The sequence below is a fragment of the Megascapheus bottae genome, chromosome 6 (assembly GCF_031878675.1).
Source record: "Megascapheus bottae isolate mThoBot1 chromosome 6, mThoBot2.hap1, whole genome shotgun sequence".
NCBI classification, from domain to species: Eukaryota; Metazoa; Chordata; class Mammalia; order Rodentia; family Geomyidae; genus Megascapheus; species Megascapheus bottae.
In genome coordinates this window covers 80,394,008-80,420,863 of record NC_143514.1, presented here as the reverse complement: position 1 = coordinate 80,420,863, position 26,856 = coordinate 80,394,008, and the positions used below count along the sequence as shown (strand labels likewise).

The following is a 26,856-nucleotide window of genomic DNA, read 5'->3' as shown; positions in this document are numbered from 1 at the left end:
CACACATTGATACCCCTTCTCATGTTTTTGTCCCCATTTCCCTCTCCCCACCCCCTCCCCTCATCTTGTTTTCCCCCATTCCCTTTCCTATTTCAAATAAACAAATAAATGTATATACAATATACCAGATTACAAGGTAAAATACTGTAACAATATGAGAATAACCAAGGGACAACAAAAGAGATGAAAAATAACATAGTACATTAAGAACAACATTCACTCATTATATAGCTTTTGTTTCCAGATCCTGGAGGTCCTTTCATTTAGCCTCATCTTATATGGCCTTATGTATCTAGGTTTTGAGCTATTGTAATCCTCTGCTAGGAGAATCCAAGTTTTGTACTAATTATGACAAATGAGGGAAACCATTGAGCCTATGTTCCTTTGGGTCTGGCTTACTTCACTTAATATGATTTTCTTCCAAGTCTTTCCATTTCCTTTACAAATGGAGTGATGTCATTCTTTCTGATGGCAGCATAGAATTCTATTGTGGTATAAAGTGAGTCTCATCCTTGATTGGTTGGCTGGTTAATTGGCGGGGGCGGGAAGGGGCTGTCTCAGGGACTTTTCCACCTGGCCTCCAATGTCAGGCCTCTGCATATTAGCCTCCTGAGCAGCTAGGATTCTCAGGCCTGATTCCCCACACCCAGCCCATGTATTTGACTTTCATATCAATATTGCAGTCAGTCCTTGTCTTGTATTATTTTCATTTATCTGATTTATCTTTCACTTCCCCTTGATCTAAACCAAATTAAAACTTTTTCTTTGACATCAAAGTCTGTTCACCTTTGTCTGTATATGTCAGGATTTATATGGTTGATATGTGTGGCGATAATATTTTATATAACATTATGTATCTTACCCTCTACATGATATATTTGCTTATGCTTGGATATATAATAAGTTTGATTTTTGTCCCTGATGCTATTCTGGGGGGAGGTGGGTAATGGGGGCTTGAAGCTAACGCTCAAGACTAGCCCTGTTAGGAAAGCCACAGCTCTGCTTCCGGTTTTCTGGTGGTTAATTGGAGATGGGAACCCCGTGGACTTTGCTGCCTGGGCCGGCTTTGCATTGCCATCCTCAGATCTCCTCTTGAGTAGCTGGGATTCTAGGCGTGAGCCACCATGCCTGGTTCTCGTGGCTGTCTTTGTGCTTGTTTCCTTTAGCTCCTTAGTCCACTGCCAACTTTTGCTTTGGGCGTGTTAGTTGATGGAATCCTTGTTAGTTGAGCATATTCTGGCTTTGTCTTGCCCTCCTTGATTGCCTCTCGTTTTTTAGTTGACAAAACATTACATCTTGGGTAGTATTTCTTCTGCCTCTATTCACAGATTGAATTTATGAATAAATATATTACAGTTGCTCGAGTCTCCAATCATCTCCTGGTTCTATGAATCCTTAATAAAGCCGCTGGGGTGCATTATTTCCACCCACCCTCTCAGCTTCCTTCCCTCCCTCCCTCCTTCCCCCCTCCTTCCCCTTCTTTCTTCCTTTCATCCCTCCTACCCCCCTCCACGTTTAAGCCTGTCTGTCTCCACTAGTAGAAGGTTGCTTTGCTGGGTATAAAATCTTTGCTCCTCCTGAAGTGCTCTCTCATCCCCTGCCTGCCTTGTTTAGGTTGCTTTCCAGAGGCTCATAGACATGCAAAGGCTCTGTTGTTTGTGGGCCACAAGGACTTTTTCTCAGACGCTCCTGGGCTATTTTAGAGTCGAAGCGCAGAACACGTGGCACATTACTGCTTTGTGGTTGTCTGCAGGGCCAGTTTCCTCAGGCAGACTTTGGCGCCTCATTTTTGTTTTTCTTCTTTCAGTTGCTCCCTGCAAATGAAGGCTGCTTTCATCTCTGCCTTCTTGGGGTGGATTATGTGGTGTTTTGTTTTGTTCTCTCTCTCTCTCTCTCTCTCTCTCTCTCTCTCTCTCTCTCTCTCTCGTTCAGGCCTTCTCTTCTGCCAGTGTAGTCTAGTGTAGTTTCTTTAGAATTGATTTTTGAAGGAGGGGATGGAAGGAGATCCCAACTGGAATGATACCCTCCTTCCTCTGAACTTACCAAATGGTGTATGCCCTCTCCTCTCCTCCCCTCCCCTTCCCTCCCCTCCTTCTCAGAACAGCTCCTGAAGGTCCAAGCCAGCCTTTAATCCCTCCCTCTGGTCAATGTCCTCATCTATCTGGAGCCCACTGCTATCTATCTGTCTGTCTATCTGTCTGTCTGTCTGTCTATCTATCTATCCACACACATATATACATATACATATATATATTATATCCATATATGTAAATATACATCTCTATATATTGCTCTCCTGTGTGACTCTGGTTTAACTCTCGCCCTCTATCTTCAACATCTGTCTCCATGCAGTATTTGGACAGCCCCTCCCCGCCAGCCCTGCTCATAAAGGCCCGGAAACTCCACTTCCACACCATGAGTCAGTGACTGTACATTTGCAGTCTCTGTCCTCTGGTTACACGAAAGTTGGTGTGATTCTATGTGGTTTCCTTGGTGCATGCGCTCTTCAGGGTTTCGTGACCGTCATCTCCTCAGCTGGGAGAAGCCCCATCCACAACGCTGAGAGGTTTCCTGTGGTTACAGCCACGTCAAGTACAACTGTAACTCAAGCTCTTATCTCTGAGCTCCCCATGCTAATTGTATGCAAATGAGCCTGAAGGACACACTTGAAGGGACACTGTGCTCCCTCGTGGGGGTCCATTGTCTCCCTAGTGGGCTGTCAACACTGACACTGTGAGTAACCGGCGTGGCTTATGGCTCCTTCAGGCAATCAGGGAGCATTTCATTTCTGCATTTGTGTGCCTGTACTCAAGGGGGCATTTACCATTTATCATGGCGTAGAGTGGGACATGAGTGTGCTCTTGAGGCCGTGTGTGTGTGTGTGTGTGTGTCTTTGTGCAGGAACTCACTGCTGTGTGTGATGGCCTAAATGTTGTATCCCTTAAACCCATCTGCTGAGATGCCCCCTGCTCCCCACCAGGGCGCCGCCCCGTGTGAGGGCACTGTAGGAAATCAAGTGTGAATGACGTTCAGGTAGAGCTCTGATGATGGATGATGGCATGGGTGCCTCTGGAAGGGGGGAATCGAGGGGAGGCTCCTCCTCTCCTTCTCTACCTTGTGAGGGCACCGTAAGAGGGCGCGGCTCTGTAGACCCTTGGCAAGAACAATCAGCTGCCCCCTGGATCCCGCGTGTCCAGACTCCGGACGAATGGAAATGCCCCTGAGCATGACGCCGCTTGCCCGTGGCTCTCTGTGCTGGTGGCCGGAGCTGGCGAGTGCCCCATGCCGCATTTAGTTGCAGTGTTTTCACATGGGGCCCCACGCCCAGATGAGTCTCAGCCCTGCCTGGCTGGAGTGCAGAGTGCAGTTATTCTAAATAGACTGGGATTTTGTCGAAAAACCCGGCTCCTCACAGGAGAACGAAAGCCCAGTGAGGCCGGACATGCTGGGAAGCCTCTGGCTTCTGCCATGCTTCCTTCCATGGCCTGTAGATTCTGGCCTGCCTGTCATCTGGACCAAATCCCGTTCACACACCCCTACCCCCCTCATCAGTCCCTCAGAGAGATCCCGTCTCTTCAGACACCACAATGAGAGTGGTCACTCAATGTCCTCACCGGCCCATCCGCTCCTGTTCTCTGTGGTCTAAAGAATGGGGTCGCTCAGCCCTGCGGCTCCCAGCTCTCCCAGGGGAGGGACAGGTGTGTACACAGCTCCAGCAGGTCATAGCGGCCTTCCCAGAATGAGAGCCAATCCAGGGCTGGTTGGATAGGGAGGAGAATTCCTTCTGATGACCCAAGTCTACCAGGTCCACCAGAGTATGGCTGGGGACAGCGAATGAGATTGAGTCAAGGGTTCACACTCCAGGGTCCAAGTGGACCTGATGCCAGGGGCCCAACTGGGGTCTTAACCTCCCACTGTCCTCTGGGCAGGAGGAGGACATGGCCAGGAAGAGGAGGATAAAAGCAGAGAGACTGAGGTCCTTGTGGCCATTAAGGTCACCCAGCTTCCTGTCCCCATCAGATCAGGTGAGGCTGTCTTTCTCCTCTCACTCTCTCCTCCCTCTCCTGGCTTTTCAGAGTGCACTCTGGTGAGAATTCCTCTCAGAACCCCCAGATAGCAGAGCCAAAGGCAGAAAGCACCAGAGCCTGTGTGACTCCAGCATGCATGGTTCTCAGAATCCGAAGGCAGCCTTGGAAGGAGCAGGCTCATCAGGAAGGGAAAGTCTGCTGCCTCTGCCCCCTGTCTTAAATCTTTAGACTGAACTTTCATCCACTGCATTTACTTACTGGTCCATCCACCAGTCCATCTGTCCATCTATCCATTCATCCACAAATCTATCAGTCCATCCATCCATCTGTCCATCCATCTGTCCGTCCATCCATCCATCCATCCATCCATCCATCCATCCGTCCGTCCGTCCGTCCGTCCGTCCGTCCGTCCGTCCGTCCGTCCGTCCACCCGTCCACCAGTCCACCAGTCCATCTGTCCATCTATCCATTCATCCACAAATCTATCAGTCCATCCATCCATCCGTCCATCCATCCACCCACCCATCTGTCTACCCACCAGTCCATCAAGTCCATCCATCCATCTGTCCGTCCGTCTGTCTATCCATCATCCATGCATTCATGCATCTATGCATCACACATCCAATGGCTGTTACCTTCCTACCTTGTGCCACACAGTGTGCTGAACCCTGAGACTCAGCTAGGCTGGGGAGAGCAGAAAGCTCCCGTTGATCCTTTCAGCACCAAGCCTGTTCTTTTTTACTTGATGCACAGTCTACCCTGCCTTTTGCTCTAGGACTCTGGCTGTGACACACTGTAAAGCTCTGAGTTAGGGGACATGATGGCCCCAGGGGAGGACTTTGGGTTCCCATAGAATATCTCAGCTCAGCTGCTCCCTGTGAGAATCTGCTCAGCAGTGGTTTGGGGAGACTAATTCTAGCCTCAGAGCGGGGATTAAACCTGGTTAAGGAATGGGAGTGTGACCCATGTTCAGAAGGGTTGGCTGCCTGTGTCACAAAGTGACTCCATGGTCCCCAGAGCGTGACCCTGCCTTCTCAGAGTCATCTGATTGCTGGCCCCCACCCAGGGGATGGGCTGCCCACCCATCTTGCACTCAGCAGGTGGTACAGGCTTCTCACGGTGTCAGTCAGAGCTACAAAGCAGAGCAGGCATGATTTCCAGCTCAGTGAAACACTTCAGAGCCATCAGCCAAACTCAGGATGTTTTCAAGAAAATCCTTGGTGTGGTGTGTCAGACAGGCCATGGGACCTGAGACGCTGTCGTTTCCCGTCCTCACCTGGGTGATGACTCCTGAGGGCCAGCTCCCAGGGCCCCGTGGCCTGGAAGACCTGCACTTGATGTCTGAAGGCACTCGTGGGAGCCAGGGAGACTTGATTCTGATAGAACACAGCCCTCTTGCATCTCGCTCCTCCTCCTCCTCCTCTCTTGTCTCCTCTCTTTCCCCTCTTCCTCATCTCTATTCTCTTCTTTTCCTTCCTTTCTCCTTCTCCTCCTCTTCCTCCCAGGCCCATTTCACTTTTCTGATTCTGGAAGAGTGGGCGTCTGTCCCCCACCCCCTCCTTATTCCTTATTCCTCCATTAAGTAATGTCTGGGCCAAAGTAAAGATGGAGTTTGCCCCCTTTGGTGGGGGGGGGGCAGGGGGCCCTGTCCTCTGCCTTTCCTGAAGAGCCCAGCCCCTCCCTCTGTTCTGGGGCTTGGCTGTCACCTAGGTAACCCTATCCCTGGGCCCCACTCGGAGGGGCCTTGCTGAAAGTACCTCCTCCTCCTCTCTGGAGGGAGGCAGTTTTCCTCTCATCCATGTCAGGTGTCGTGGTCCCTTATCCTGGCTTCACCATGCTCAAGGCTAGCATTCTACCACTTGAACCACAGTGCCACTTCCGGCTTGTTTTATTTTTAAATTGTCCAGGTGAGGTAGAGGGGTTACAATTACACATGTGAGGTAGTGAGTTCATGTCTTGTAGAATATTGTTACCCCCTCCCACTTTTTCCCATTTTCCCTCCCCTCAGCTCCCCCATCCCCGCCAAGTTGTAAAGTTCATTTCCAACACATTGTCTCGTGAGTATCCCTGCTGCACTGACCCACCCTCTGTCCTCTGTCTCATCATTTTGCTGTTCCCTTCCGTTCCGTGATTCAGATACATGTATATACAATACCCAGGGTACCAAAGTCAAACACGGTGACAGTAGGTCACTCTGCCTAGCATGTGGTCACACTGTCCAGCATATGTCCAAGCTGTCCTGTGCGTGGTCACTCCTGCCTAATAGCTGGCCACACTGTTCTGCACATGGCCACTCTCTGCCTCCCCACAGATGAGGTCACAAGAGCCCTCTCTGGCCCAGGCATCTGCACTCCAGCTTCCTTTCCATGGAAAGTTCCACCTCTCTAGCTGTACTTCTCCGGCTTGATGGAGCTCAGTTTTTCTCTGGCATGGAGGGGATATTTAAGGAAGGCGTCACTCCATCACAGGTGCCTCATTGGAGGTGGTGGAAGATTCCTGAGCAGCTTGGCATGCGTACAGTTAGAGTCTCTCCCAGGCAATCGCACTTCACTCTGCAGCTGTCTCCAGGTACCTGTGGGGTCCACGCGGGGTGGAGAGGGCTCACCCCAGGGCTCTGCCTTTAATCCCGCCACACTGCACACACTAGCAAACACAGACACTCACAGCTTTTCTAATAACTGGGTACTACTCGACTAAATCAACATGAGCTGATTTACTTAGCACAGCATATAAAGAAGCAGGCTTTAGGTGTTTCTCATCCTTTTCCTGCCACGAACGAGGCTGTGAACATTGCTCTGCCCAGGCTCCCTAGATGGTAAAACTGCCCTTTTTCTTCTTTTCTTTCCTTACCTCCTTTTCCTGCCCTGTATCTTTCTTTTCTTATTTATAAATTTACTTACTTGTTAGTTTAGTGCGAATACTAGGGCTCTGTCCCTCAGCTGCCTTGCTCAACGCTGGTGCTCCGCCACCTAAACCCACAGCTCCACTCTCACCTTTTTGCTGGTTTATTAGAGATAAGTCTCATGGACTTGGCTGCCTAGGCGGGCTTCAAAACACGGTCCTCAGGCTCTCGGCCCCCTGGGTAGCTCGGATGACACCAGGCACTTCCTGTGCCTGGTAGCCCCGCCTTCTATATGCAGTTTATGTGAAGCTCACTTTCTTCCGTGAGTCCCTCCCACCGTAAATGCAAAGTATGCAGGCCCAGGCTGCTGCTCCTTGATGCTAGCTTGGTTACGGGGATGAAGGACCCTGACCACTGGGGGCCTCGGACAGTGGGAGCCAGGACGGAGGGAACTGGGGTTCTCCCCTCCCCGTCCCCGGGTGAGGACAAAGCCTGCTGCATGGGCCCCTCCAGAGCCTTGCTGTCAGTCCCACACCCTGGACTCAGGCCCGCTGCTCACCGCCAGGGCAGAAAGGCTGGAGGAGGGAGACCAGGCCAGGACTGCATTGTCCCCCAATCCTGCCTAAGGTCACTGCTGGGCTTTCTGCTCATCTCTGAGCCACTTAGCTCCCCTGGCAGTAAAACATCATTTTCTATTAACTGATGTGCCTGACATTTACCAAGTTTTTATGTGACAATTTAGAAGGAACTGGTTGCATTAAGCAGCCTTATTAATATTTCAGTAACAGGATTAGGGGACCATCATGGCCGTTAGACCACAGGGCTCAGATTTATGAGCTCTAAGGAGAGATGGGGCAGGGACAGCCACTGACCAAATGCCTGCACTGCGCTTCGGGCCACAGTGAATGGGGTCAGTGGGGAATCCTGGCGGCACACATCCGGGGGCTTTGGGGAGTCAGGTGACGCGTTTCCATCCTGACTATCCAGCAAAGCTGCTCTGGAGCTGAGATCTGAGAGAGGATCACAGTTCAAAGCCAGCCTGGGCAGGAAAGTCCATGGAACCCTCCTCTCCAGTTAACCAGCACAAAGCTGAAAATGCAAGTGTGGTTCAAGTCATCAAGCACAAGCCTTGATGGAGAAAGCTGTGGTTCAAGCCCCGGTACAGGTATAAAATCAGGTGAAATGCAGTGCCCTGCGGGCCTGCTCTGGTCGGGTTCACTCAGGTGGCGCTCTCCTGAGGTTTGGGTGGACACCGGAGTCTCTGTGCGCCTCTTATCCAGCTCCCCAGTGAGGCTACTGGGAAGGCCAGTGTCGCCTCTCTGGGCCTCAGTGGCTCTGCCCGGGAAAGACACAAGCCTCTAGCCTTGCTCGCCACACAGGTCAGTCAGCTGGAGGAGGAAGCAGACACCACACTGCTCCTGATACCCAGGGCCCAGCACTTGCTGGCCCTGTCGGGGTGAGAGGATGCCGCACAGATCAGCTCTCCCCAGCTCCACGTACAGCCTGTGGGAGATGTTTGTGAAGACCTGTCAGGCTTCTAGGTGCACAGGAAGTCAAGGGACAGAGACAGGGCCGAGGCCAAGGGGAGGCTGGGCTGGAATTGGGATACACGAGGAAGGGAGGCAGGGCCAGAAGTGGCTTAGGTCTGCTGAGGATGGGCGAAGAGATGATATTTAACTCCATAGAGGGAAGGGAAGGGAGGGGATCGGAGGGGAGGGGAGGGGAGGGGAGGGGAGGAGGGCAGGGTGGTAGCCAGCTCGTCAGGCATGGGAGATGGCCCTGGTGGGACCAAGGGTGTTTCTGGACTTCTGCCAAGTGGAAGCTCTGGGGGTGATGCAGCCAATCCATAGCTGCTGGTGGCATGGTCCGAGCTCTTTGGGCTCGCATGACCATGTGTCCAGTGACAGGGCTGAGGGCCTGTTCTGTGGATGGTGGGGGAGGAGGCCCTCAGGGAGGGTGGCAGGGTGAAGGACTAGTGTGGAGAAGGGTGCCAAAGCAGGCTGAGATCAGAAGGGGAGGTGTAGAGGGGGGACCAAGGCTTTCCCCGCACAGAGGCATCGGGAGGGAGGCCCTGCACGCGAGGACAACTCTGGGGCAGGGGAGGGGGCCAAGAGGATGACCCCTGAGTCCAGGGACGGTGGTGAGGCTGGCTTCCAGACAGAGGGAGGGAGGGAGGAGGAGCAGGAGGGAGCGAGGGTGCTGCAGGCTCTGTGGTCCTGGGGGCCTTGTCTCTCCCCCCACAAACTTCCCAGAAGCCCGTGGGCTGTCCTAGCACATCTGGAGAGCAGAGCTGGACATGGGGGCAGCTTGGTGCTGGGCCACCAGGAGGCAGACCCAGAAGTGGAAGGTCAGGGGTCACAGATTCCGTGGGTCACAAGGGGCCACGCAGGGCCCTGCCAGGGCTCAAGGAGGTGGAGATTAAGGTCAGGGCCCAGCTGAGAGGGAGTGAACTGGGCACAGAGACAGGGGATTCCTGGGCACTCTCACTGGAGACGTACCTCCTGGCCTGGTTCCCGCTCCTGACCCTGGAGTTCTGGGTTGGAAGCTGCATTCTGGGGAGGTGACGCTGTGTTTCTTGGGTTGGGGTGCAGCACCCTTCTGGGAGCTAGTGGAACAGAACGTCGTGGGGGACCCAGGGGAATGTGGGAGGCTGGCATGTCCCAGCTATGTCCCAGCTCTGGCCTGTACTTGCAGCCCCTTGCATTGTGGGTATTGGGGTTTTGAAGGCTACTCAGCCTGTGTCCGGCTTGGGCCCTGACTGACCTGCTGCCCTCTCCCAGCCACCCCACCCTCCTGCCTCTCCCCTGCCATCCTGTGAGCCCCTGCTTTATCACTGATCCCACTGTGGTGGAGGGGGCTGGGATCTGAGGAGGAGGCAAAAGGCCCAGGGGGGCGGGGGGGGGACAGGGCAGGGCCCAGGGTGGGGAGATGGCTGTCCTCTCCGGGAGACCCAGCCACTCAGGGCTTCTCGGCTGGGAGAGAGGTTTGATGTCTCAGCACAGGTGGAAGGTAGCCAGACAGGAAGGCTGCGATGATTTCTGGGTTTATCCACAGCCCTAGGAGTCAGGCTGGCCGAGCAGAGCCTCCTCTAAGACGTGAGGGCTCAGCAGGAAGGCCTGTCCCTGAGGTTCTGTCTCCACCATGTCCCCTGCTGTCTTCTGATGAGCTCCCTGGAGATCAGGCGAGGCACTGTGTCCCCAGGGTGTGCAGAGACACCTGTGATGAGTGTGGGGCGGCAGGGTGGACAAAGGGGCAGCCGTGCTGGTGGTATCTCATTTGGCCCTGCTGAGAAGTGGCACTGCCTGGTATTGCTACAGTATTGTTTCTCGGCTCATCTTTCTCTTAATCGTTATGGATTATGGGAAAGAAGAACAAAGCCCATTAAGAGGTTCCCCTACATTTGATTTGAGGAAGTTTCCACCAGAATGGCCCCGTTTATCGGCCTTCTGTGGCAGCCCGATTCACTCCTCTCACACGGTGAACATTGCTTTGTCTCTTTACAAAAAATTAATTTCCACCAGGAAAGAGAACAGCAAACCCCCTTCTCCTTTCCTCCCCTTTCTTCCTCTTCTTCCTCCTCCTCCCTCTCCCCCTCCTCCTCCTCCTCTTCTTCTTCCCCCTCTTCCTCCTCCTCCTCCTCCTCCTCCTCCTCCTCCTCCTCCTCCTCCTCCTCCTCCTCCTCCCCCCTATTTTCTTTTCCCTCCTACTGAGGCAGGATTTATCTCTTACATAGGTGGAAGGAAATGGGAATAATTAGATGACGCTAATTCCAAGAGATTCATTGTCTTGAAAACTCCCCACTAGAATGTGGGCAGCTGGCCTTGAACCGCATGCTAATAATCAATGACAGCGTCAACAGAACATCACATGGAGATGTTTAGCCCTGCCTGTGAGGAGATGACACATCCATTTTCTCTCCGATTTACATTGATTATTAACAAAGTATTGACGTTGTAATCTGACAAGTGAGGGAGCTGGTGGGGTCCTTTGAGGAGGCAGGGGCTTGGGTGGAGTCGGTGAACTTGACCGAGGGACCCCAGCACTTGAGCAATGCCCTTGCTATTTGGCAGGGCACGGCTCCTGTAGCTGGGGTTACACAGGGCCAGAAACAGAAGGTTCTTTCTTGCACAAGTATTGAATTAAAAAAAAACAAACAGAGGTGTGATATCCTGTCTTATCATAAGCCCTTTTGAAAAACTGCCTCACCCTTGACTGGCTATTTTGTGTGTGCTAGTTCTAGGGCTGGAACTCAGAGCCTGAGGTGCTGTCCCTCAGCTCTTGTGCTCAAGAATGATGTGAAGCTTAATCCCCTCTGCCCCTCCCTGACACAGCCGCCTTTAACACTGTCGCCCCAGGCTTTTCTCCATTGCTCTTTTCAAAGTTGTATCTGTGGACTGATGCCATGGCTGTCACACTCGTATGAAGTCATGGAACCCTGACTTGTCCTTTGCTGCCATTTGTAGAGTTGTGGAACCTGGATAGTTTGTGTCTTTGATCACAGTGGGAATCGAATGCACCTCTTTCAAGGACCCCCTTGACATAGGCCCTCATCTTTGGCCCTCATCTTGCCCTGGCAGTCTGCCCTGTGCCATGCCAGGCGTATTCTGCAGGGCTTGGCCTGGGCTGGCTTCTCTCGACAGAAAGCTCTGGGCCAGGGTGCCATCTTTTGATGTCTTTTACCTCATACCTCTCTCTGCCCAGGTGCTGTGTTGGGGGGAGTACCCTCCCTCAGCCAGGCTTCCTGTCACCTCTCTGGGCTGCCATTGGTGAATGCCATCTCACCCGTCCTTTCTCTGTGGGCCTTCTCCCTCAGGGCAGGGCTCAAAGTGTCACCTCCACCATCAGATGGCAAACTGTGAAGACACAGAGCTGTAGTGCCTAACATAGCCTGTACAATGGCTCAGCCCCATAATAGCTGCTCAATAAATATTAACCAAATAAATCACTGCATGTCATAATAGAATTCTAAGCCAAACCCTTGGGAGCTCTTGGAATAGAGCTATTAATGAATCCCCGTGGACTCGCTCTGGGCAGATTCCTGGCTATTCCCGTGCTGAGCACAGGGGGCGGGGGGTAGCCTTCATTTCTTCTCAGTGACCCCGCAGTGACAGTGGAGATGAACAAAAACTGCTCAACTGCCTGCATTTATGATCCTGGAGAAACACACATAGATGTCTGCTGCTGGGTTCTGCCAGTCCTGGCTCACCCTGTCTTGAGAGCCCTCCCCCACCACCCCGCCCCACTCCACAGTTTCTGAAGTTCCTCTCATTTGGCCTTCCTGGAGACTTCAGTGGGGACTAAACAAGACTGAGTGCATCAAGCGCCAGCTATAGGGTAGGTGCTACTGCCTGTACTGGCTGTCTCTCCTTTTATTCAGAAAGCACTCACTACGGGATCCTCCATTGAAGAGCTTTGTGGAGCAGTGGCTTCTGAGACTGGCTCACTTTTTATTTTTATTTTTTTGTGGGTCGTGTGGCTTGGACTCTGGGTCTGGGCATTCTGAGCTCTTCAGCTCAAGGTTACCACCCTACTTCTTGAGGCACAGTCCAATTTTCCATTTTCTAGTGGTTTATTGGAGATAAGAGTCTCATGGCCTTCAGTGCCTGGGCTGGCTTTGAACCCTGTTCCTTGGCTCTCAGCCTCCTGAGTAGATAAGATTACAGACATTGAGCCACCACACCGAAAAGCAGCAAGAACAGGTACAATCTTGGGCGCCTTGTGGTTCCTGGGGTGTGTGCGGAGGGATGGGGGGAGGCCTACTCAGTCTTTTGTTCTCTCATAAGAAAACTGCATTTTATGATTTTCAATTTACGTTTATTTTAATGAAAGAAGCTGGGATTGGACCGCCCCAAAAAAAGCGCTAATCAAATAAAGCAAATTGGTGTTACCTTCTCCTCATTCTTATTATTTCTATGGCCCCAGCTGGAATTTATTATGAAAAGCAATTGGTTTTCATATCTGGCAGATTGCAGCCTGGGCCCTGGCCTGACAGCGCCTTTCCCCCTACCACTCCATAAATAGCCTGGAGTAGCCAGTGGGGACGGGGCGGGGGTGGCGGGGGGAGGACAGGGAATGTTCACCACCGGCTTTTCTTGGTCCTCAGCCCCCAAATGGTGAGGAGACACCACTGGCCTGCAGGTTAATAAACTAGCCCCTTCTGGGGAGATCCAGTCTACTGCAATCGCTTCTCAGGCCTCTGTCTGGTGTTCTGTCAACCTTGCTAGGCGCCAGTCATCAATTATCACTCTCCCAGGGTTTGTGGGAGAAGGAGATAAGGAGAGGAGACAGTCCTCTAACCAAGCCTCTCCCCTCCCTTCAACAAGAGAAAGGACCCTGGGAACAATTTAAATCAGGCTCAATCCTTCACTTCACACTGATGCCGAACACTGGCTCCCACGCCTGGGCTGCGGCTCTGGGCTTGAAGAAGAAGAAGAGGAGGAGGCAGTGAGAATGTGTCGAGAATTTACAGCTAGTGTTTGCTCTATGGGAATTTGATCTGCAAGAGACCCAAGCCACATTTTGAGAGGTTAGATTGGGAGTCTTTATTAGAAGCCAACAGTGACAAGTGTTCCCCCTCCACAAAAAAAAAAAAAAGAAAACAACACCCAAACCCCTCCAAAAACTTGCAACTCCGAATGTTGTTAGCACAAAGCTTATAAAGGCAGTTGCCATGTCAAGGCAGGTGGACAGAAGCCAAATAAGCCAGTGAGGAGTTAACTAAGCTGGGAGTTGGGGTTTGTTAGATGTTTACTAGTGAGGACGTTCTCATCTTCTCACCTGAGGCCAGTGACACCCAACTATCAGAGTTGCTGTGGGCTGCAAATGGGAAGTGGAGAGGGCTTTATTGATGACTTTTGGTTCTGGGGCTTGGTCTCAGAGCCTCCCCACTTGTTCCTGAGCCTTTTCACTCAAGGCTAGCATTCTACCACCTGAGCCACAGCTCTGTTTCTGGCTTTTGGGTGGTGCATCAGAGATACAAGGTCTCATGGGCTTTCTGACTCTCCTGCCTGGGCCTGGTTTTGAACTGTGATCCTCAGGTTTTAGGGCCGCAAACAGTGAGGATTACAGGTGTGAGCCAGGGTGCCTGGCTCTCAGAAGGGCTTCATCTTGTGTCTAGCACCCATAAATGATTAGTGCAGGGCGGCTCTTCTTGCTGTCAGGCAGTTGGCGTGGTTATTATTGACATTTTAGTCCAGGCTACCTGCTGCTAATGGCGCAGGTGACTCAGGCTGTTTCCCTGGTGAAAAGATTAGGAGAGAGCAGGGGCCTAAAGGATGTGTGATGCGATTAACGGTGGCACTTCCCATTTTCTAACTGTCCACCAGAACAGAGATTTAGCACTGGCCCCGAGCACAGCATCCCTGCTCTGGACGCTAAGGTTTGACCCAGGGTCAGGGCCTGCACGGCTCAAACTGCACACGCTGCATTTTCCTCTGGCTGGGCCTGTCCCCATGTTGCTGGCATGATTGAGGAGGCTGAAGGTACAGGGAGGGAGGGAGGAGGCGCCCCAGAGTGTGGGCTCCAGCTGCAATAGGAGAAAGTTGCTTGAGATGTTTGCTGTTCTGAAGACATCTGGACGTTGTTCTCAGAATCCCACTCTGAGCAAGGAGCTCATTTGTCCTTAAAGGGACGCTCTAAGGAACAGATTCTAGGTCAGCCTGAGCTGACAACCTGCATGGAGCTTAGGGTGTCAACAGTGCAGCTGCAGGCAGGGCCGCACGGGGCCGCAGATCCGGGCAGCAGGCTGGGCCTCCACGAGCGTTCTGTGAAATTAGTGCCCGGTCACTTTAGAGGAGTGGCCAGGGCGTGGCAGGGAGGCGTGGGTCCTGAGGAGGAGGGGTCTTGAGCCAGATCTGTCTCACGTGCATTGATTTCCGCATCCAGACACTGAAAAGCACCTGGCCTGGCTTTTGCAGGATGGACGCGGTCTTTGATTCAATATCCAGCTGCCTCATAAATTCCTATTTACTCACCATCTCCCAGCAAAACCACGGATGAGCAGCTACTGTCTTCTGAAGAACATATCACATCCTAAAAGGGTGGACAGGTGCTGAGGACTTGTGTTCAGGGACCTACCCATGGTGGGTGTCCTGTTCCAGCTGCCCCACAGTGCACCACGTCCCCCCTCCCGCAGTCCTCTCCCTCTCCCTCTCCCTCTCCCTCTCCCTCTTCTCTTCCTCCTCCTCCTCCTGCTCCTCCTGCTCTTTCTCATCCTGCTCCTCCTCTTCCTCCTCCTCCTCCTCTTCCTCTTTCTCCTCCTCCTCCTCCTCCTCTTTCTCCTCTTCCTCCTCCTCCTCTTCCTCTTTCTCTTCCTCCTCCTCCTCCATCTCCTGCTGCTGCTGCTGGTACTTGAACTTAAGACCTCAACTCTTGGTCTCTTGCTTAGCTCTTCTGCTCACATGTGTGACTGCCACCACCCAAGCCATCCTTGGTGGGACTTGTTCCATTCCTGCTCATCACCCCTTTTCCTGATGCATACCTCATGTGTGGTCTAACTTCATCTGGATTATAAGAACAACGGGTGGTTTAAAAAATACTTTCTGAAAGATCTTGTAAGATTAATCATTCTAAATACCAAACATCTGGGCAGTGCTCAAAATACAGTTGTTTGACAAATGCCACCGACACACACACACACACACACACACACACACACACTCTCTCTCTGACTCGTTCAGTATCCACTCATTCAGTATTCATTGCTGTTGGCTGGTGTAGATCTATGGCTGTCTTAGCCTTTGAGTACTGATTCTAGCTCTGTCTCTTCTTCTTCCTCTGTTTCTCAGAGAAAGAACTGGAGAAGCCAGGTCATTTGTCCTGTGGAGTTTTCTAGAGTGTGGCTATCGCCCTGATTTACGCCTCTGCCCTTTCCCACGTTGCAGAGCCTCCTGAGGGTCTGTGTGGTGGAGGTTTGACCAGCCACTAGGTCCACCTTCAAGGACTTTTCTTCTCTTTTTTGCAGTAGCAAAATAATACTCTGATCAGATGACAGTCTCACATGGTCACTTCTCTCCCTTTTGATGTCAGCCACCATTGACGCTCTATTGATTTAGTTGAGATTACAAAATAGTGACATTTTAATTCTTTCACGTCATCATTGGTTAGCGTCCTTTAAAAAACTGACTCTGCCTTGTGCTTTCCAGTCAGGGGCTTTGGCACTTGGGCCATACATGTAGGGGCTTTGTTTGTTTGTTTGTTTTTGAGATAGTGTTCCACTTCTTGCCTGGAGTTGGCCTGGACTGGGATCCGCTCCTCTCTGCTTTCACAGTGACTGGGAGGAGAGGTGTGTGCCGTTATCCCTAACCCTTATTGGTTGGGATGGGATCTTGTGAAGTATTGTTCTCCAGAATGACCTTGAACATTAATGCTCTTAATCTTAGCCTCCTGAGAACCTAGATGACAAATAGGTATGAGTCACTGGACTCAGCTAGAGTACTGTCATAGAGCAAGTCCCCGTGCTCCTCTCCACTAAAGCAACAGAAGGCTGTATAGGGAAAGGGATGAACGAATGGCTTTCTTCCCCCCTTTTTCTTTTGAAAATGGTGTCTTAGGTCCCTGGTGTGTATGAACAATGAATAATGTGTGTGTCTTCGTTGTTGCTGTTCATTTTAGGATCATTACAAGCTCGCAGATGAAAGCATATTGAATGTGTTGTAGTCAATTATAACAATTACGCCTTATTGATGCACAGATTGTCCCATCTTTGGCTGTGAGAGCCTCTTCAAGTTGGTGCTTCAGTCCATTTAAAATCATTTTGAGTCTTTGATAGAGTTAATTTTCCTTAAAGGTAAAAGACTGATTGACCCTTTAGATGTAGGGACAAAGCAAGCAGTATTCTCCCCGTTTCTACTCGGTGTTGTATGGAAAGTCCAATGCAATAACGCAAGAAAAAGAAATGAAAACACTCTGCAGTGGGTTTACTTTACTTGTGGGTCACTTGATTAAATGTGTGGAAAATCCACACATAATTTACCAAATAAAAGATCCCTTTTGCTAGAAATAATAAAACAAGCTTTTCAAGGTCACAAGATTTAAAATCAGTATGCGAAGGTCAATGACCTTTCTATGCCACATAAATAAACAATCCAAAATGAAATTAAGGAAAATAATTCCACTTGTAAACAGCTCCAATGTACTTGAATGAATTTAATTCACAAATTGCAATACCTGTACACTGAAAATGACAAAGTCTGACTCAAAGAAATTGAAGATGTACACAGACACAGACATTCCACAGAAATGCAGTTAGAAACATTTCAGGAGAAGTGATTGGAAGACTCAATATTACTAAGATAAAAATCATCCCTAAGGGGCCGGGAGTTTGGCCTAGTGGTTAAAGTGCTTGCCTAGCATGCATGAAGACCCGGGTTTGATTCCTCGGTACCACATACATAGAAAAAAAAGCCAGAAGTGGTGCTGAGGCTCAAGTGGTATAGCTCTAGCCTTGAGAAAGTCCAAGGACAGTGCTCAGGCCCTGAGCTCAAGCCCAGGAGCGGCAAAAAAAAAAAAATCATCCCCAAATTGATTCCTGGATTCAACTCAACTTCTCTCAAATATCCAAATTCTCCCCTCTTCTTCCCTGTCCCCCCATGCCACCTTTGAAATCCTTATGCTAATCTTAAAATGCCTACAGAAGCATCAAGGACTCAGGGTAGCCAAAAGAATTTTGAAGAGCTTTCAAGGTGGAGAACTTACTGCCCTTGATTTCAAAACGTCATAGGAAGCTGCAATAATGAAGTGGCATGGTGTTGACATATGCCTAACCAATGGAAGCAAATATCAAATCTTCCCATAAAGCCTGTCATTATGCTCAGTTTGTTTCCAACAAAGATATAAAAGCAATTCAGTGATGGAAAGGAATAGGCTTTTATTTTTGAAAAAAAAATTACCTTCTTAGCATCAATCTGTTGTACCAGGTTTCATCTGACACAACCACATAGGCATATAATGTGCCTGGATGAAACTCACCCTCTGTCACACCCCTCGTCCCACCCTCACACCAAAGTCTCAACCAGCTCCATCACAAGGTGTATAAAATATATGGGCCGTGTTCACCCTCCTCCTCCTCCTCCTCCTCCTCCTCCTCCCTCCCCCTAGAACCCGCACTGCTGACAGTCCCTGCTTTACATTGCTGTTATTTATTTCTACTCTATCATTCATTGAACCAATCATATAAGGCCACTGAATACACACATGGTAAAAATCCACGCAGACTCTCACCTGGCACCATATGCAAACACTTCTGTGGAATAATAGACCTGGAGTCTATGATCTTAGAAAAGATAATAATACAGTAGAATAGTTTCCCTAGAAGAAACATCAGAAGGTTTTTGAAACCTTGACTTACACACACACACACACACACACACACACACACACACACACACACCCCCCACCAGTGTTTGCAAACCAGATATCTGATAAGGGCTTGCTTCCAGATTTTGTGTAAAGAGCTCTTAACACGCCAGAGTGAGAAGACAAGCTACTCAATTAAAAATGGGCCAGAAACTCAGACAGACATTTTATCAAAGAAACTGTACGAATAGCTAATGAGCCCATGAGAAGATGTTCAACTTCATTAGTCATTAGAGAAATACAAGTGAAACCTCCACACCCCCACCGCATGGCCACAACCCAACTCACAGATGATGCAAGTGTTGGGGAGAATGTGGAAGAATCAGAACCCCCCGCCCCTCACACCCAGAAGGCTGTGAATCACCCAAGCCCTCTGGGGAGAGTCTAGCATTTTTATTTTGATGTAAACAGATGCACAGATGTCTTCCTTGTTACCTAGTTTTGAGTTCCAGTAGGGAAACCCTCCCCGCCCCCTCGCCCCTGCTTTCAGGTAAGAGATGAATTCACCCAGATTTTCCTCTATGACCTTTTTTTTTCTTTCTGTCAGTCATGGGGCTTGGACTCTGGGCCTGGGCTTTGTCCCTTGTCTCTGAGCTCTTGAGCTCAAGGCTACCGCCCTACCTGTTGAGCCATGGCCCCTCTTCCCACTTTCTAGTGGTTAAGTGGAGATAAGAATTTCACCATCTTTAGTGCCCAGGCTGGCTTTGAACCTTGATCCTCAGATCTCAGCCGCCTGAGTAGCTAGGATTGCAGACGTGAGCCACCCCGCCCGTCTCCTCTAGGATGTTGCACTCTTGTTTATCATGGGGAATGGTCGGCCTATTTAAAATGGGGTTTCTCATGAGCACTGGCAGTGCGGAAGTGAGATCTTCCACCTAGCTCCATGACTGTGCTCGCTCGTGCGTCAGTCCCCATGCCCTTAAAATACCGTGGTGTGTGTCATAGTGGGTAGGGACACCGTACCCTGGGCTCCTTCACCAAGGTCTGTCCGGTTCTGTCCGGTTATTCTTGCTGTTTCTTCTTCCGAAGTAAATCGCAATAGGGAGAATTTTGACATCCATTAAAAACAACTTGATTCTCCTGTCACATTAACTTGGGGGAAGTTCACATTGTCAGGGTTTTCATTAATTGCAGCGAAGGCCTGTTACATTTCTCTTGTATCAAAGATTTCTTTTCTTGGTCTTTTAGAACGTTTTCATAGTTTTTTCTAGGTTCTAAGGAGTTTCCTGTTAAACCGTCTTTTTGTTTTCCTCTTTAGTAGGTAGAAGTATTACTTCTACCGATCCATCCATCCATCTATCCCTATCTCTCCATTTTTTAGGGGGTGCTGTTCTGGGGCTCAACTCAGGGTCTGGGAGCTGTCCCTGAGCTTAAGATTGGTGTTCTATCCATCTCCAGATTTTTATTTCATTTTTTGCTGGTTAATTGGGGTCTCACAGAATTTCTTGCTCAGGCTGGCTTTGAACCTCATTCCTTAGGTCTCTGTGTCCTGACTAGCTAGGATTATGGGCAGGAGCCACTCATGAAGGGCTCTGTCTCCCTAATTTTATCGGTCTCTAGTGTGTATATTATCTGTCTATCTATGAATAGTCTATGGATCCGTCTATCATCTCTCCATGGAAATACCCCTATCCCTGCATACACCATCATCTGTCTATCCCCCATCCACCCACTTACCACCAATATCCTGTATTTTTCTGTGTCTGCTTCATTACTGCTATAATTTGTAAGTTTCTATCAACCTCAGGATCTCCAGGCATCTGGGTTTTGCCAGTGTCTTGGCAGCAGGGCAGGGTGTCCAGTGGTCTCGGGTTACAACACAGTGATGCCAGGGGGAGTCACCCCACCTCTCCCCATCTCCTCTGCACCGCAGTCTGCAGTGGTGGGGCTTCCAGTGTCCCCAGCTCTCAGCTGCAGCCAGCGGTGGCCCCTGCCTCTCCCTGAAGTGACGGTGTGAGTGCCGAGCGGTGCTGCCAAATCCTAGCAGGGTGTTTGGAAATGAGACAGGAAGCAGAGAAAGGCCAACAAAGGGCCTTTGTTCCTCTGCAAGTCACCGCTGTCTGTCTAGAGCTTCTAAACAAGGGCTGGGAGTCCAGGGCCATTCCAACCACAGTGTGTGTGTGTGTGTGTGTGTGGATGTGTGTGTGCGTGTGTGTGTGTGGATGTGTGTGTGCATTGCATATGTATGTGTGTATATGTGTATATGCATGCATGTATCCATGCATATGTATGTGAATATGTGAATTGTGTATATATGTATGTATGTATGTATGTACGCATGCATGTATGTGTGTGTAATCCTAGCTACTCGGGAGGCTAAGGTAAGAGGATAGCAGTCCAAAGCCAGCTCCGGCAGACTAATAAAGGAAGCTCTTATCTCCAACTCATCACCACAAGCTGAAAGAGCAGGTGTGGCTCAAGTGTCAGAGTGTAACAAGCCACGTGAGAGCCAGAGGTCCGGAGTTCAGGTCCCAGCACGTGCACAAAAATCAAAACAGAACAAAAAGTCAGAAGCCGGGATGGGTTGATACGAGGTGTACCTTAGCAGGCAGGCATTCCATGTGAACCACCACCAAGTCTCCATTTTTCCCGAGAGGGGCAGGACACGCAGGGAACCCATCTTCTGGAGCCTCCATTGTGTCTCTGAGATGGGGCCTGTGGCGCAGTGGACGGGCGTTGGGGGGCTGTCTGGGGGGGGGTCTTTGCAGAGCTGAGAGGCCACTCGGTGCTCTGAAGATCTGAAGATCGGGACCCAGTGCCTCGCAGCAGCAGAAGCTGCCGAAGCAGGCATGATCCCATGGTGTGAGCTGTTTAGACGTGGAAACAAATCGTGTGGCTTCCCCATGCAGGCTCCTAAGCGAGGACAGATGGCTGACAAGAGTGTGGAGCTGTTTCCTGATTGTTTGAGTCAGTGCAGGCTCAGGGAGGAAACCAACTCTGACACAACCCAATTGCGCCCTGATTGGGAGACAATGGAGTGCAGGGGACGCTGTGGAAAGTCTATCATTTTCGATGGAGTGGATGTTTCGTCATGGCACAGCCTCTCAATGGCACGTGGGGCTGGGCAGAAACTATAATCAGCCACAGCCACTGTACCCACGGGGCCTTGCAGAGGGACAGGGAGCAATCCACAGCCACTGCTCAGTGCCCAGTACTCGGAGGGAAGGGGAAGAGGCTGGGGCATGGCCTGTGAGTTCTGTCCCCTCCTCTATGTGCCTGCTAGTTGAGAAGTGTCTGAGGAGCCTTTCCTTTGCTTCGTCTGAGAGAGGGGAGGCCCGCTCTCAACTGGGCTGAGGGTGATGTGGAATACAGCTTGCAGAGTCCTCACTGTGCTTTTCTCCTTTCCAGCGATCAGACACACGGCGGCAGCCAGCTGCCAGCAGGATCTACCCACACCTGCCACCCGCCCACCCCTGCTTTAGGGGCCTTCCTCCTTTCCAAGCCCTTCCCCCACCCCCCAAAAGCAGTTCTCTTATGTATATTTTATTTTTGCAATACTTCAGGCTCTGTCTTCCTTTTTAAGCCTCACGAGAATGACTAGGGAAGCCTTTAGCGTTTAGCAAGGAGGCAAGAATTCTCCTAAGGTGCTCTGTCCGTGGGCCGAATAGCCGAGTTTACTTGGCTTTTTCTGAGACCTCTGACAGCTAAGGCCCAAATGGGAACAAATCAGGTACTTAGCTTGCTAGGGAAGGACGGTGGTGATGCGCCACTGTGTTTCCAAGTCATCTAAATGCAGGCAATGAATCAAGAGCCGTTGGCCCGGCAACTCGCGGTTCCATTGGTCTGTTCTTAACATAGTCATCGAGCATCTGCGTTCAACTTATTTATTTCCTAATGCTGGGTGATGGATTAAAAGATGTGAAGAAAATCCGTCTACAAGAGATAAGATATTGCAGGCTTGCCGTGACAGCTCCGGCTCTCTTTGCTTTCTATGCGTGCGTGCGTGCATGTGTGTGTGCGTGTGTGTGTGTGTGTTGCCTTCTTTTTAGTACATATCTCAGGCCCTTACCTCGTATATCCTGATTACTTTGTGGATATTACTGAGGGGATTTTTTTTAAGCCTATCATTGACACATTTAATTCATTAGGTACCAAATCCACAAGCAAATTTTGGCTGGCCATAAAACACAGTTAATCCACGGAGCTGCAATAAAAGGTGAAAAATTATGTTCCCGGCAAAATGTAGAATATTGCTTTCTCTGTAGAGAATTTTAGGGGGGAAAAAAAACGGGTCTGTGCTATCTTTCTTCATCAATTTTTTTTTTCTCCTGCTTGCTTCTCCTGGTAACTTAACCCTTTGTTGTTTCCAGACCACAGAATGGCTCAATGATTCTCTACAACAGGAAGAAAGTGAAATACAGAAAAGATGGATATTGCTGGAAAAAGAGGAAAGATGGGAAAACGACCCGAGAAGACCACATGAAACTCAAGGTCCAGGGAGTCGAGGTAAAGAGCAAAAGGCTTTGTCCTGTCCCCAAATGTCATTTCTGGACTGCCTCGAGTCATTTGATGTCAGTGGTTTCTGCCAAAAGACTTTGTGCGCGCTAAACCCCTGCTGCTGCCGTTCCTCCCTCCGCTGAGAGATCTCCCGTCTCTCTGTGGCTGTTTGGGGTTGAGGAGGGAGGTGATACCCAGGCGTGGGCACTTCTTGCAGGCTGCAGCAGAGGACATTCTGCAGAAATGTTTTGGGATCCTGAGCAAGTTTAGATTTGGGCCCCTGAATGCTGCCTCTGGGCCTCTCGCTGTGGTTCTGACTCTCAACGTGGGCAGCCATGGAGAAATTCCCTCATTCCTCCATCGCTGGTGTTGGTGGGCCTGAGCCAGAGTCACTTCCCCAGAAGGGGTGGGCACTGACCTGGGAGCTAACTGGTACCCACTTCTCTTTATGGATCCTGAGGGTGTGGGCAGTGTTGGTATTTACACTCCTGGAGCTGGTACTTCCAACTGGCTGGAGAGAGACATGGCATCCACAGTGTATGGACTCTGTAGCGGGCCGGGGCGGGTAGCAAAGGCTGTGTCTACTTCAGTTCTGTGGGTAGCCCCTCTGAGTACTTGGAACACACTTTGTCATTATTTGTTTGGTTCTTTTCCCTGTATTAATTATGTGCTTCGAGGACTGCTAAAAATAGCAGCCAATGGCGTTTAAGGAAATACATCATCCTGCAGAAAAGGGAGGGCGAACTTTTGTTTTAGATGAGGGTTTTTCTTTTTTAATTTACTGCATCAACTACAAAGCTTTCTGATAGGTACAAAGGAAAGCCCTGATCGGGGAGGGCTCAGTTCCCTCATGGTTCTGTGCTCTGGGTTTGCCCAGGGTGCTTTAATAGACTGCCTGAACCATTGAGATGCAGGTTAGCCAAGGCTACTGCTCTGGCCTCACCTCTAGGATCCTGCACAGCGGAGCTGAGGCTGTGCAAGTAGAACAGCCATTGTTGCAGGAGCTGAGGGGGTGGGGGTGCCTTATCTCCTGCAATGGCAGAAGGAGTAGAAAGTGAAGGAAAGCAGGGTGGAGCCCAGGAGGACAGAGGCTGCTGGAACTGGGACCCCAGGGCCTGCAGGAATTCACACCACACCATAACGAGCAGCCCCTGTGCCTGGCGGCCTCGGGTATATTTCATCTTCAGTAATACGGAAATCAGGGACTCGCAGTTGTAAGAAACAGCGGGGTGGATTCGTCCCCAGCAGCAGCTCCAGAGCCCAGGGAAAGAAGAAAGGCGCGCGGTTCATTCTCTTGCCTCTTGTTATAAATTAGAATTGTCACCGGGATGGGATTGGAATGATTTATGGGTGTTTTTAGGCTGTATTTATGTTTGGAGTTATTTGTGGCTCTCACACTTGGAGATTATAGCCTGGGCCCTCTGTGCGAGGAGGCTGGGGCTGCAGGCTGAGAGGGGTTCTCTGCTGTGTCCTGCCACCAGTGGCCGTGAGGGTGACAGCAATGAGGCGTCAGCTTTCGGCAAGTGTTAGCCAATGATGCAAGGGAAGAGGTGCTCTGTTTCTGGGTTCTTGGAGAAGGGAGACCACCCAGGACTTCGCCTTGTGCGAGTCTGGGCAGGAGGACTTTCTTGTTCAGCACAGAAAATTATCGTACTAAACCAGGCAGTCAATACTGACTGTGTGTGCCAACGTGGGGCAGGCCACGCAGCGTGGATGCAGGAAGTGGGAGCCATGTTCTCTGCCCACACACACTCGTGGGACAAAGGAGAAGGCCAGTAATGAGTGGATGAACTTTTCAGACACGTGTCCTGGGGACATTTCCCAGGTGGAGGGGACATGGCTGAGCCCTTAACATAGGGGAGGATCCTGTGTGCTCATGTGTGTGTGTGTGTGTGTGTGTGTGTGTGTGTGTGTGTGTGTGTGTGTGTGATTGACATGTTGCCTAGCCTACGTTTTTCCACTGACTACCACAGGCTGAGCTGGGCCATGTTGGTATTTAGACTCCTCGCATGGTTCTGTGGTAGCCCTTGAATAAACATTTGAGCTGTTCCCTTATGAGTGGACTTGAAGAGACCTTCCAGAAGATTCTTAGCATTGCAAGTACAGTTTCCAGAGCACCCTTACACACATCCTGCCAGCCACACTTGCAGCCTAGACCAAGGAATCCCCAGATTGGAAGGCACACGGTTTTCAGTTTTGCTGGACCCTGTTTCATCCCTCCATGATGGTGCTAATTACTTCCCCATGGGCACAGAAGGGCACTGCCTCCCCACCCCAGCACTTACTGGGGATGGATAAAACCTGCTACCCTAGGCAACCCAAATTTGCGTTTTCTTAGTTACTGGTGGGAATGGGCTTCTCTCTTTGTAAATAAGAATCTTCTCGGAAAGTATAAAAAGTATGGATTTTTTTTGTACCATTCCTAGGACTTGAACTCACGGCCTGGGTATTGTCCCTTAGCTAGCTTGTTGCTTAAAAACAGTGCTCTACCACTTAAACCACAGCTCCACTTCCAGCTTTTTTGGTGGTTAATTGGAGATGAGAGTCTCATGGATTTTTCTGCCCAGGCTGGCTTCAAACCTCCATCCTCAGATCTCAGCCTCCTGAGTAGCTAAGATTACAGGCATGAACCACTGCACCAGACAGAATTGACATTCTTTTCAGTCAAAAATCAACCCCACACCTTGCCAGCATGGCTTCTATATTAGCTCTATTTGTACCAGGCCTGGCATACCCAGTGGCAGTCTTTTCCATGAGGGAAACTTCAGTGGGGCTAACAAAACTTCAGTGGGGTTCGCATCTCCCCAGAGGAGGGGCCTTCCAATTGAAGGCCCCGTCTTCCCCCTGGGTAGGACAGCACACAGCCACTGGGCCCATCAGCTCACTGTTATGCAATCCATCCAGCTGGCTGGGCCAGCAGTCTGGGTGGTGTTTGAAAGCATTCATTCTGTGATCACAGCTGGATCACAGTTGGTTACCTTGGTTCAAGGGCATGATAAAGACATCCGGAGGGAGCCTTTCATGTCTCCTTAGCTCTAAGCCTTCCCTCAGGCCCGGGAAGCATCCCGGCGGATCCGGGAAGCCCTGGGCTCAGCAGTCGAGCTCCTCTTGTTCTCAGAGGCAGGGGGCCCTCAGTACACATTGATTTTCCAGGCCAGACATGAGATGGGGGCAGCCACCTTTGAAGCTAATGAGCCCCACCATCAGATGGCGTGTCTGCCAGCCAAGAGGAGCTAGAGACATGAGGTTTCCCGAGATGACCGAGGTTGGCAGGGCAGGAAGAGAAGGCAGCTGCCACATCAGTGTTTCCCTGCATGGCCTCCCAGCAGGTCTGAGGTGGGCTCTGCTCCCAGCCAGCTTGCTGCCTGCCAACAGGGTGCTGGCAGGAGCCAGAGCATGGGAATACAAGGTTCCCCACAGCCAGGGACTGGCTCTGAGGGGTGCCGTGCCTCCCCGGTTTGGGGTGTATGGGCTGGGCGGCATCAGCCAGAGGAGAGGCTAGTCTCCCAGTCTTGCTGAGTTTGAGGCACATTGGCTGGCTGGGATGCTGGCCAGGCGGTACTGTGTCTGATTCCCATCCCAGCCTCCTAAGACATTATGTCCCTACTCTCATGCAGGGACAGTCGCAGGCCTACGGGTATTCAAGAATATTCTATGAATGAGGCATACTGTTTCACGAGAAGTACTCGTCAATACTCCCACTTCACAGATGGAGAGGCCTGGCCTCTGAGAGTGGACAGCAATGCCGCCAGTCAGTGGCAGAACTGGGCTGGAAGCTGGGGCTGCATGGCTCTGCAGTGCATGCTTGGCCTTCGGAGCAGCTGCTCCTGACATCTGGGTAGGAGCTGCAGGTGTTCTGACCAAGTCTTCACCCATGTTGAGATAGCACAGCTTCATTCATCAGCCACGTGCTGGGTGGTACCTTTCCACTCAGCTGCCTTGTAGGGCACTGAGGGTTTTGAGGCTATTCCAGGAGCACCACAGGCCTTATGTGGAGCCAGTGGGAGGGTTCTAAAGACAGTGGAGCATGGTGAGAGCCAATCAGAGAACAGAAAGGGATGAGAAATACCCCTGATGCTATTCTGGGGGGGAGGTGGGTAATGGGGGCTTGACAGACACCCTGAAACCAGCGCATGAGGCTTTGAGCAGCAGGTGGCTTCGAGGGCCAGCGTATTTCCCAGCTCTGTGCGGAGG

General features: G+C 50.8%; 1 protein-coding gene across 15 annotated transcripts in view; it reads left to right on the top strand.

The window, feature by feature from the left end:
- Window positions 1-26,856, top strand: part of Camta1 (calmodulin binding transcription activator 1) — a 684,963-nt gene that overhangs the window by 322,195 nt on the left and 335,912 nt on the right. For 14 of the 15 annotated variants that reach the window (XM_090335924.1, XM_090335918.1, XM_090335932.1 and 11 more), the window contains one exon: window positions 22,536-22,671. In XM_090335924.1, coding sequence (XP_090192050.1) covers window positions 22,536-22,671 — 136 coding nt within the window. Of the gene's footprint in view, window positions 1-22,332; window positions 22,382-22,535; window positions 22,672-26,856 lie in introns of those variants that run through there. The other variant, XM_090335928.1, reaches the window with a different exon arrangement.